General features: G+C 40.3%; 1 protein-coding gene across 1 annotated transcript in view; it reads right to left on the bottom strand.

Annotated features, from left to right (window-relative positions):
* Nucleotides 1–160: 160 nt before the first annotated feature.
* The window catches only part of LOC117368567 (vomeronasal type-2 receptor 26-like), a 79579-nt gene continuing 67313 nt past the window's right edge, over nt 161–12426 (bottom strand). Inside the window, exons 8-12 of the mRNA XM_033962298.1 lie at nt 11388–12256; nt 8540–8607; nt 5677–5965; nt 2956–2960; nt 161–353 (exon numbers count right to left, since the gene is read on the bottom strand). Coding sequence (XP_033818189.1) covers nt 161–353; nt 2956–2960; nt 5677–5965; nt 8540–8607; nt 11388–12256 — 1424 coding nt within the window. The remainder of the gene's footprint in view (nt 354–2955; nt 2961–5676; nt 5966–8539; nt 8608–11387; nt 12257–12426) is intronic.

Raw genomic sequence — 12426 nt, 5'->3', positions numbered from 1 at the left:
GCAATATAGACATGGGGGTCAAAGCTTCTGGAAAGGTCGGGGGTCTGTGGTAGGGACCGGTAGGTACTAGTCAGGGCTGCAGTAGAGCAATGAACAGCAGAGTTGACTATATCATGGAATCACAGGGACCAGGCAAGGCAGGCAGCCAAGAGCGAAAGAATCAGTCAGCAGAGAGGCCACGACAGGTTCGGAGAGGAACATGAGACAGTTTGGTGATGTGGTCCACATCTTCCTCGAGCACGGTACCATCATCATCAAGATCAAGGCAGCAGTTAGAGAGGTGGAACTTGCCACAGACGCCACCTTCCGCAGCCAGCAAGTAGTCTAGGGACAGTCGATTCTGGTACATGGCACTGTAAAAGTTCAAGAAGAGCCTGCAAGTGAAGTATGCAGTTGAGCAGGTAGATTGGGGTCCAACAACCCCAGGAGCCATCTTTGGCCCATGTAGCAGGTCCATAAGCAGCAATGATCCATTCAACAGGCTAGTTGCCACCCTATTTTCCAATCTGTATGGGGTGGAGAATGCTAACCGCTTTTAGCGACCCCTAGTGTCGAACACAGGGGCTCCCAGGTGTTCGCTGTCGGCCAGCAGTAGCATAAAGGAGCTGGGACGGATCCAAGTACACATGTACCAGTCCGGTGAGCAGGCAGCCAAGGGTAAGCAAACAGGCCACAGAGCCAATATCAACCATCAGGAGCTGGCCATCGGGCATAGGAAGTTCCATGGAGCAGGTGCTGAAGAGGAGGTCCTGGTAAATTGATGATGCAATAATGGAAGTAAGCAAGGCCCACAGTGGAAATCATGGGGATGACGTGAAAGAGAGGTTCTGTGAAGGCAGGTCTAGCATATCCAGCTGTGCTCATGGCCACTGTTCTCCCATACCAGTCCCAACACAGAAAAAACAATTGCTGACATTAAGAGTCTGGTCTATAGATTCAGCAAACTGTCCTAGTTGTGACAGGAAAAACAAAATCTACTTTCATATGTGCAGAAAAATGGGGGAAACATAACAGAAAATAGCACACGAGACACATTCCCATAAAGGACAGGCTCCTCCATGAGTGAAGGTATCCTCATAGGGGCATTGCTTGAAATACATTTGAGATAATAATGCTGCCAATCGAGGAACAGTACCATGACCATAAGCAACATCAAATAACATGCATGTATCAAAATACAAAGGCACTGGGCGAGGAGGGTAATGAGGGGGCCCCCAACACCTACTAAAGGCACTAGGTGGGGGTTGCGATAAACCACAAGCTGCCAGTTACACTCAAACACTTGTAAACAGTTCCTGTCTAAGAAATTAAAAGGTCAGGATGTGGCGTTGCAGGGGTATAAGTTTCTTTAAACTGGTAAGGTCCATACTCGGAGAGAAAGGTGTCTGCACAGACAGGGAGGGATACACCAGCTTGAAAGGAGTTCAGGTATCATCCAGCAGCTAAAGCCCAGGGAGGTGAGTCAAAGGAGGACATTTACTTGGTATAAGTACGGAAATGAGAGACAATAGGCAGATACACAATGTTCATAAGGGTGATAAGTTGGTGTGGGTTGCGCACAACTAGTAAGGCATTCAAGAGAGACCATAAAGTGTTTGTTTTTCCTGTCACATCAAAATCTAATCTAAATAAAAACATACATTACGGTGCACAGTATTTCTGCCACATTAAATTGGTGCTAGCAAAAGTCACACACCCACAACTTTATAAAATAATTCTAATGTCTCCTAAAGCCAAAAGATATCCTAAAACTATTAATTCATAAATTGTTTATGTAGATCAGAAAACTAGTTCTTGGCTCCTACAACCACAGGTCTACCTAGCTAAGTTATCACACAGTGTTGGGTTTTGTTTACTTTTATTATTATTAGTATTCAAACTCAGTTAACATTGATTCTCCATAATTACCCAAGCAGTGTTTGCTAATAATTCCCTGTTCCTTTCTGCTAAGCACAACACAAACAAAAAAATGACAATCTCCTTTCAAATATGCAAAAAGAGTCCTAAGCACTAGTAAAAATTATTGAATTCCAAAGCAAACACTTTCTTCCTTGCTTTAGGAAATTTTGTTCGTATTAGCTCAACTACTAAAGCTCTCTTTCTTCCTGAGTCTTATCTATTTCAGCTTACTGCTCCCCCTTCCTATTCTGAATTTGAGAAAGTTTAATAAGTTTCAACTCTAGTCAGAAGTTCAGTATAGATTCCGACTTTTAACATCCAAACGAGGAAATGTTTTCTCTCACCCTGACTCGTTCAGCTCCTCCCATCTCTGTTTAAGGCACCATCTGAAATTATTTTCTCCTAACATCCCCTCTCCTCCGAGGGTTTTACAGGGAGGAGATAAATAGTTTAAAGGGTATCATGGGCAGATTTTATACCTCTTTGCAATCCACTTTGTTTTTGTTGTTTTTTTTCAACAGGAAACATTTCTAGCTTCCTTAGTGTTGCTTGCAATTTTCCTACTAATGTAGAATTTGACATAGCCAATTTTTCCTCCGCACTAAACTTTGGCCAGAAGCTAGGTGGAATCTCAATACTTAACATTTGCTTCTTATCTTGCCTCTTAATACTGGACACACTGTCATTATCACTGCAGGATCCTCTCTAAGGGCTTTTCCAGAGGATTGCTGGCTGGGGAGGTCTCTCACTTCGGCTTTACTCCCCATTCTGGCCCCTTGAGCCACCTCACATTCAACAGAAATCTTTTGCTTCATCCGTCTCTGGCCACGCCCTTCGCAGGACAATGGAAACGCAAATAAGGACTCCCTCTCGCTTCGTGCCCCTGGCATGTCTCACACAATTGCAGGGTGCTCACAGAAGAAACTCAAGCCAGATCTGGACTCAACCCTATTCTTTCCCCTAATATAGATATATACAGTATATATACAAATGTACAACGTCAACTTTCTTTCCCTATTACAAAACACAGCGTGGTAATACACAAATCTTACTTACCTGACCTTATAAACAAGACACCGTAATATACAATGCGATAGAAATATAAAGCACATGCAAGAAAGTTTTCCCAGAACAGCAGAACAGGCGAGTCTGTACAGATTTGAATTAGGTAGGTCAGTCCTTCCCAAAAGGACAGGTAATCTGTGGGGTTGCCAAAACCACAACTATGGACTTCACAAAAGCCCAATATAAACTCACAAAGGGTCAAAAGCCTCAAGAGACTTGCCAAAAGCCTCAATAATCAAATAAGGGCGTGGAAGAGGGCAGAGTCCAGTGAGCACTAGAAAACAGATACTCTCTAGACCGGCACCATTCTCCACTCCCGGGCAAGCAACCAGCTGAAACGACCAGGTCCCAATTTGTATTAGCTTCGTTCTGCTGTCCTCACTACAGATGCATCCGGGGACACCTCTGTAGAAAGAAAATCACACACACAAACGCACATGCAAATAGACAAAAAAAATGTCTCTCTTTTATTCAGAGTACTGCATACACCTTTATAGCATTTCACATGGGTCAGTTTTTTTAGCATATGACTAGGAAAGACCATATATGGTAACAGGATACATAAAAGCAACTAGAAAAAGGTAGCAAACATAAGGGGGGGGGGGTAACTATGGCATATAATACTGTCTTCTCTAAGGTCCAGCAATGCTTCTTATCTAAGTCCTGATGCACAGAACAGCACAGGATGTGCACAAGATGTGGGGGTAACCTTGGCAAAACTAATCAGTTATAGAACAGAAAAAGAAAAGACCTTGTGGCCTCTGTTTCAGCAGTTTTTGTATATGTTACACAAGCAGGAATAGAATAGACTTACAAGAAGTATATGCCCCTTCAAACACCCCCTAAAATGACAGAAAAGGAATCTTGGGATACTGTTAGACTCATCGTTTACTCTGATCCTGCAAATTCAAACAACCTTTAAAAATAGTCTGTATCATCTTTGGCAGCTATGAAATATCTTTCCATATATTGAAAATACAAGTCTAAACAGAGTTGTCTATATCATGATAGCATCATGACTAGACTACTGCAATGCTCCATGCATAGTCTAAACAAAAAGAGTTTGAATCAGATGCAATTAATTCAGAATTCAGAATGAAAGCAGCATGACCACATTTCTATCTTATTGAAAAAGCTACATTGTCTACCAGTACCTTACAAGGAGAAATTTAAAACTTTATTTTGATCTTCACTAGAACTTATGGATATACAATGAAGCTACTAAGTAGTACAATTAAAGCAAAGTGGCTAAAACATTTCCTTACTCAACATGTAATTAAAATTTGGAATTTGCTGCCTTTGCATGAGGTGAAGCAGTTATCTTAGCAGGGTTTTAAAAAGTTTGAATAATTTCATAAAATAAAAGTCCATTAGCCATTATAAAGATGGACTTGGGGAATTACACTGGTTATTCCTAGGATTAGCAGCATAAAATCTATTTTACTCTTTTTGAATCTCTCCAAATACTTGTGACCTGGGTTGACTACTACAGGATACTAAGCTTGGTGGACCTCCACTCTCTCCCAGTGTTGCAACTGTTTTGTTCTTATGATGTTATGGTACTATAGCTCTGATGATTGAAAAATAAGATTGAAAGAATATGAGAGTGATAAAGCTTTCAAAAGAGGGTTCACCATACAATATAAGCAGTTTATATTGACTTGAGTACATGTGTACAAGGTCTGTTCAATTTGGGGATGTATTGTGTTGCAGCAAAATTTGTTCTACGGTTGATGACCGATGACTAGAAGAACAACTACAAATTGTGCACAAAAATCACAATGACAGCTCTTCCCAACGTACCTTAATTTCCTGACTTGGCGCCAGCTGACTTCTTGTCTTCTAAACTTAAATCCATATTGAAAGGAAAGTGATTTGACACCATTGAAGTCATAAAGCAAAATTTGATGAAGCAACTTTTGTCAATTCCTGAAGATCTATTTAATGACTGTTTCCAGAAGTGGAAATGACATTGGGAAAAGTGCATATGTAAGGAAGGGGAGAACCTTGAAGATGACCCAATGGAATAAGTTGTAGGATTGTTTAATATATTTTTATAAAATCGGTCCTGGAATTTTTAACAGACCTCTTATGTTACCATGAGCTTATCCTATATTATACTTTCTCTGGCCAAGAATCAAGATCCAGTCTCCATATGACCAGACCCTTCTCCTTATCTCACACTGTTCCTATAATGAGCAGTTGTTGGTCAGACTTACATACCTCTGTTTGGTTCATTTAGCATGTGAACATGTCTCTATCTTTTTGCTATATAACAACAGGGGACAGCTTTTGCCCAGACTCACAATACATTTGCTAATTCTTCTCCTTCCTCTCCTTCCATAGTTCATAGATATTCCAGTGAGCTCCTGGTGGGATTTCCCACTTGTGGCTGATCTACATATTTCTTGCTGGACCAGCTCCAAGAAGAAAAGGACATGGCTTCCCTAACTTGGAATATTTTACTTCCCTCCATAAAGTCCAAGCTCAAATCTAGTTGGGCCACTTCCTCAGCACAGACCTCTTTCTATTCATATTTGATTCACACATTTTGGGAGCAGGAGTCTCAAATGTTCTTACTGCAACTACAAAGGAAAGAGCATTTTGGCAGCTTGATACAGATGAATTCATTTGAAGAGGATTTATATATGCAAGAATGGACTATATAGGGTAAGGGGTACAATGTAAAGTAAGATTAAGAATCTCTCTGACCTGTGGGTAGTGATATATCTGGAACATGTTGTAGAATGCATATGTTTCCTCATTTGTAAAGCCTTCAATGATGGCAGCCACTGTGCGAAATGAATTACACTTGAAATTTACGATTGTGCTCTGTCCTGCCAAAATTTGCAAGGCTGATTCAATTATTTTCCTTGTATAACTATAAGAATCTTTAATATGGAGCCCCAGTGTGATGGTGGGTAAGAGCTCTGAGTTGTTGTTAATTTCCTCCACCGCAAAAACAAAGGCCAAGAAGTTATAATTAATATAATTAAAATATCTGTAATGACATTAAGATCATAATTTCATAACAGTGTACCTGAAATATTTGCAAAAATGCACATATTTATGCGTATTTATTGTTTTAATAAAATATCAGAATGCAAAACAAAACAAAACTATATCTCTTTTACCATGCAGTGTGAAAAAGAAACCTGGTGTGCCATGAGCTAATTTCCCCACTAAAGCAAGGCCATTAGATTGTGAGCCTTCCAGCACCTCTTTTGCACATACTATGAGCTCACACACTATTCCTGAGCTAATCAGTTAGCAATGGATTTGCATAGCTTTGTCTACCCTCTATTCCCTACAAGTATATCTTATCTTCTATAATATAAACCTTAAATACGCATGTGCTGTTGAAACAGTGTGATCCCTGCCCCGTGATGTCTGCTTCTGTGCCGAATTCGATTTCAGGCGCGTGGGGAAGCTTGCGACGGCTTGCGGCGTGTGCAACGATTTGAGCAGCGGTGGTGGTTTGACACCTGGGCTGCCACTGCCTGGATGCCTCTTCTCACCCCCGGACCAGCAAATGTAGCAGCCGCGGGGCATTTGCTAGGCCGGCCCACTTCAATAATGCGAGCTGGGCAGGCCTAGCAAAAGCCCCAAGACTGCCCTGGCTAGCAGATGCTGGACAGTGGGAGCAGGGAAAGGAGAAGGCCCACTGCTGGACAGGGGGATCAGGCAAGAGGTGCTGCTGGGCAGGGGGAGGTACAACGAAGCGAGAAGGGCTGCTGCTAGACAGGGGGAGCAGGGAAGGGCTGCTGCTGGACAAGGGAGAGGTAAAAGGAAGGGAGAAGGGCTGCTGCTGGACAGGGATAGCATACAAGGGGTGGTGGACAGCCAAGGAAAGAGAGAGACAGAAAGAAAGAAAGACAGACAGACAGAAAGCGGCCAAGAAGAGAGAGAGAGAAAGAAAAAAAGAAAGACAGACACACACATCTATTCTAGCACCCATTAATGTAATGGGCTTAAAGACTAGTAGAACATAAGAACAACCATAATGGGTCAGACCAATGCTCTCCTGTTTCTAAAATTAGCCAATCCAGGTCACAAGTATGTTATGTTAGGATATGTTAATCAGGTTCTTTGTACCCTCTCTACCTATTCAGTTCAAGGTCAGATTACATTACAAGAGGTTGATTCAGTTACCCAGGAAGTTACAATGGACCATTTGACACAGACATTCAACAGAGTTGGATGTTCAGGTAGATCAGTACGACTATTAATACAATTATGTTGTAGTTACAAATATATAATTACAAGTTACAAGTCAAAAGGAGCCTGAGAAGTTTCACTTCATGTACACCATCGAGAGTACTTCATGTACTGTGGTGTCTTGCCCATTAATATAGGTGGGTAAAACATGAAGGCTTTTAAAAATGAGGCTTATTGAGCATTGAATTCACCTCCAAAAACAGGTCAAGAACTCACCTGTAGCTGCACATTGTTTGATTTCCACCATTCTTTTAATAACTTATGATTCACATTAGAATAGTCTGACGGGAAGTGGCTTTCATAGACTCTTGATACAGAAGGAGGGGCACTGGATTTTTTTTATTTAGCCAGTGTGTTTCCAAATGGCTAAAATCATGCGTGTGGCATTGGAGCCCCCATTTTGCATTCTAGGCATTAACTTCCAGCTTAGAGAGTATTTTGGAAACAAAGAGGAGAAGTGCATGCCATTCCTAGTGTTAGGCAAGTTGAGTGTTGTAAGGGTGTTTATAGTTCTTTAGAGTGATTTAGAGTGTATATGAAGGGGGTTTTGTGATCTTGCATGTTTCTGATGGTGTGTTTTGTGGGGATGGAAGCAGCTTTAAAGTGGTTTTATTGATATTCAATGCTACTGATGTTTGGTGGAGTCATTATATAATGATCAAATTCTCTAATATATTCTTCCATTAAACCCTGGTTACTTAACATGCCATCACCAGATTACACACAAGCGGGTGTTGTAAATTATCAAGGGCTGTGGACTTTCCTTGAGTCAGGAATCTTCCTAAACCAGAAATTATTGTGAGCTAGCTGTAGTAGAGTAAGTTTTGATTGAAGTAATTTTATTCTTGTTAGATGTTGGTGTAGGTGGTTAGATATTTAATCATGTTATGTATTTCTCTAGGGCAGAGGTAGGCAATTCCAGTCTTCAAGAGCCGGAGCCAGGTCAGGTTTTCAGGATATCCACAGGTGCCCAATCAGGTAAGCGACCGATGTCTTTGCGGTGCTGGGGGGGATGTAGGATTGCGGGAGAGGGGGGGTGACGCGAGCAGGGGGAGGAAGCCGGTTCGCAGGGGGGATGCCGGATCGCACAGGAAAAAAAAATTTGTATAACGCGCTCACACATATAACGCGCATGGTTATACTCAGTTTGTAAAATCGTGTATAACGCACGCGTTATATGTGTGAAAATACGGTAATTATAAATGTAGTAATATCATATAAAAAAGAAGGAAAATGTAAACTCCTTATAAGACTACAAAACATCCTTCATACAAGAACAAGTTATATTTCCAACAGCTAGTCACAGAGCAACTCACAAACACTTCTGAAATGGGAGGTAATGCACAATGCTACTTACCTTGAGTAATTAAAAGATATGGTGTTGCTAAAGGATTTAGTTAACTTAACTTCATACTGTTCAACAAATCCCCCAATTATAATGTCCCCATCCATGTAGTAGCCATCTTCTGAAAAGTTCATGTACAGCTTTGGACATTGGCTCTCAATAGTCTTCCAGAGATCAGTGTAAAATATGAATAAAAACAACAGGGGATGAGCTGCCATATTTCAAGGTGAGGAACAACTGCTCTTCCTGCTCTGTCACTTTGGGAAATTTCTAGTAGTAGATTCTGCACATCATGGTAAACCCCTCCTTTTAAAATCTATGTATTATGCAAGAAGTTTGAAACTCACACTGAGAAGACCTTTTGATGGACACAGATCACATTATGACTGGACCAGAGAACTTCTCCTGATGTTGATGTGAACGCTGATCTGAGCGAGTATCCTGCAGCTGTGTGGGCATAGTGTGAACTTTATAGGTCTCTGCTCCTGAATACTATTCTTACTAAATTTATTTGGCTGGGTAAAAAAGCTAGAATTGCTTTAGTATCTGCAAAAACCAATTACAGAGGGTGGGGTAAATTTTCCCAACTTTTATAGTTATCATCATGCCTATATAATGCACCAGGGAATGTATTGGATCCTCCCCTAGCTCATGGAACATCTTCCAGACCGGCTATATCTAGAGTGGAAAATTATGTCCCCTATGAGACTATCCCATGTATTAAGTATCAGATTACCTAGTTATGCTAGGAATAACAGAATTTTATTGGATACATGAAAAACAATTAAATTTATTGATAAATTAACAGATATTCCTATAATAAAATCTACTTTATAGTCCTTATGGTTAAACTCCAAGATACAAGTGGGCGGTGCTGGGATTGCCTGGAAGATTTGGATGCAAGCAGGAATTCGGACATTAGATGATGTTATATCTAATGAGAAGCTGCTTGAGTTTTCACGGCTGCAACAAGCATTTGGTATTTTAAATTCTCAACATTATAGATCGTTGCAGTTGAAGCAGGCTATTCAGAGTGAGTTCCCTGAATGGAAAAATTTAAAAACTTATTATAGCTTGAAGATCCTTTGCTATCAGACAGATTTAGTAGGATATCAAGCCGCTCAGTGGTATAAATTAATTTTGGAATTTTTAAATAAAAAGCCAAAAAATAGTCTTAGAAACGTTTGGAGTATTGAGATAAAACAGTATATTTCTGCATCTCGATGGCCACAAATTTGGTCTTGGAGATTAAGATGTACAGTGTCAGCATCTATGAGACAAACATGGTTATTTTTGTTGCACAGGATTTTTTGGACCCCAGTTCGATTACAAAACATTGCTAATTCAAAATCTAATAGATGCTGGCATTGTCATATTAATATTGGGACATTAGATCATCTGTTATATTTTTGTACAATGATACTTAGTTTCTGGAGGTCAATATAGGGACAGATCAATCTTATATTAGAATCATCAATTCCTTTATCGTATGAAGTCATAATTTGTGGCTCATTGTTGCAGGTAAAGCCAGGGTTAGATAAATATAAAAGCCGTCTTTTATTCATTTTGACAGCAATAGCCATTCAAATGATCACAATAAATTGGAAATGTCATGACAGACTTAATTACTCATTCTGGTGGGCAAGTGTGTGCAATACATATAAATATGAAAGAATGAACGCGGAATGCTTAGGTTTGAGTAATGCATTTAATAAAATATGGAGCCCATTGACTGCATTTGTTAACAAACAATAAGGATAATGTAATTTTGTGTTTTTTTTCACAGGTTTCCGTACACATTCAGGGTGGGGGGGGGAGGGGGGAGAGGAGGGAGGGATATTTTGAGGGGTTAAAATATATGAGTATATTATCATAATAAAAATATGATTTAATGTATTAATAATTGGATGATGGGGGGAATGGTTGTTTCATTTATATTTTGTGTATTAAGGTGCTTTTTATGCAAGCTTTTAATGTTATATCATCTGTAATACACTGCCAATGTCTGAAAATTCAATAAAGTTAAAAAAAAGTAGTAGAAAGAGACCATTCCTCCCCATTCCACTATACTGCTAGAGATCAACTTTGCATAATTCCCAAGGTAGTGAAGAGCCCAGCCATGGTGGCAGGTGTGAGATTTGGGGGAGGGACAGGGAAGTCAGAATGGTGAAGGGGGGGAAGGTAAGTGAAGGGGACTATAGATGGGAGATTAGAACTATGGAGGAATATGTGAAGAGATCAGACCAAAGGTGAGATTTGAGGGGGATAAGATACAGGGAGTTTAAAATCTGCATGGTCTATGCAGTCTTCCAGTCTGTGCATATTGAACACTGGTATCACAATCAGGGTTACTGGCAATATGTTACCACGCCTATAACATATAGACAGTTCTAAATGGTGCACAAAATCACACCAGCAGATCACTAGAGAAACATAACAGCCACACTAAGGTTGTCCAAAAAACTAAAGTGTGAATTGAAATCTGCAATGGTGTTCAACTCCTTGCAACAAGGCATCACACTGCACTGGGTCTGTGGTAAAATGAATAGCAAAGTCAGTTATCAGTTTAACACCTCGCTCAGCTGTGTTATTAACCACTTTCACTGGGTCCTAAGTTCTTTGTTAAGTCTACATTATCCAGTTTTCATTTGATCATCTTAATGTGCTAGCAGGAGAACACTGCAATGCCCATGCCCTTTCTATGACCCACCACCTTCGATTAGACCATGCTGACTGGCAAATTACTACAATAAGCTTTAATGCACTTTCTGATTACTCACTTTCCCCATATTAAGTGTGTGATAGCATTTAATGCAGCTTAATAAAAGGGCACCTATATTTTTCTTAGGTCCTTCTTGTTGTTCCTTTCAGGCCTCAGCAGAATAATATAGCATTTAGGGATAAAGATACATCCCAAAAGTCCAGCTGTGGAGGCCAGAATAGCAAATATCTCCACTGCCACCATGTACTTGCCCTTGGAGCTCAGGTATGTCGGGATGAAGGAGATCCAGACGCTGCAGACAATCAGCAGGCTGAAGGTGATATTCTTGGCCTCATTGAAACTGTCAGGTAGATTTCTTGCTAGGAAAGCTATGATGAAGCTGATGCCAGCCAGAAATCCCAGATAACCCAGAACACAGTAAAATGCAATTACTGACCCTTCATTACATTCAATTAGTATTGTTCCAATTTCTGATCTCATATTAAGATATGCAAATGGGGGAGCAGTGCACAACCAGATAAGACACAAAACTGTTTGAATAAGTGAACAGGAAAGGACTATAAAATTAGAAACCCTTGAACCCATCCATTTATGGAGTTTGCTTCCAGGTTTGGTAGCTTGGAAGGCTGTGACCACAGTGATGGTTTTTGCCAGTATAGAGGAGAGAGCGATGGAGAAAGTGATCCCAAATGTAGTCTGTCTGAGAATGCAGGTGACATCCTCAGGATGCCCAATGAATAACAATGAACAGAGGAAGCAGAGTATGAGGGAAATGAGGAGAATATAGCTGATGTGTCGGTTGTTGGCTCTCACTATGGGAGTGTCTCTGTAATAAATAAAGATTCCCAAGATGGCAGTAGTGATGAGAAAGAAGAACATGCTGATGGAAGTTAAAGCAATCCCTAGAGGATCTTCAAAAGACAGGAAAGTTATCACTTTTGGGATGCAGGCATCTCTTTTCTGATTTGACCATTGATCATCCGGGCATGTTGTACAGGTGTCCATATCTGAGAAAGAAGATTATCATATTATTATCTCACATATATCATGAGGTCTATTTACTAAAGTGCATTTAAATATCACGAGTCCTATAATCTTCACAGCTCAGCCAAGAAAGAGTAGTTTAATTCACATTAACTGCATGGAGAGTGAAGGACTGTGAACTACATATTGAGTT

The sequence above is a fragment of the Geotrypetes seraphini genome, chromosome 10 (assembly GCF_902459505.1).
Source record: "Geotrypetes seraphini chromosome 10, aGeoSer1.1, whole genome shotgun sequence".
Taxonomy (NCBI): Eukaryota; Metazoa; Chordata; class Amphibia; order Gymnophiona; family Dermophiidae; genus Geotrypetes; species Geotrypetes seraphini.
Note: the sequence above shows the minus strand (reverse complement) of the source record. Positions and strands in the feature narration are given on the sequence as shown.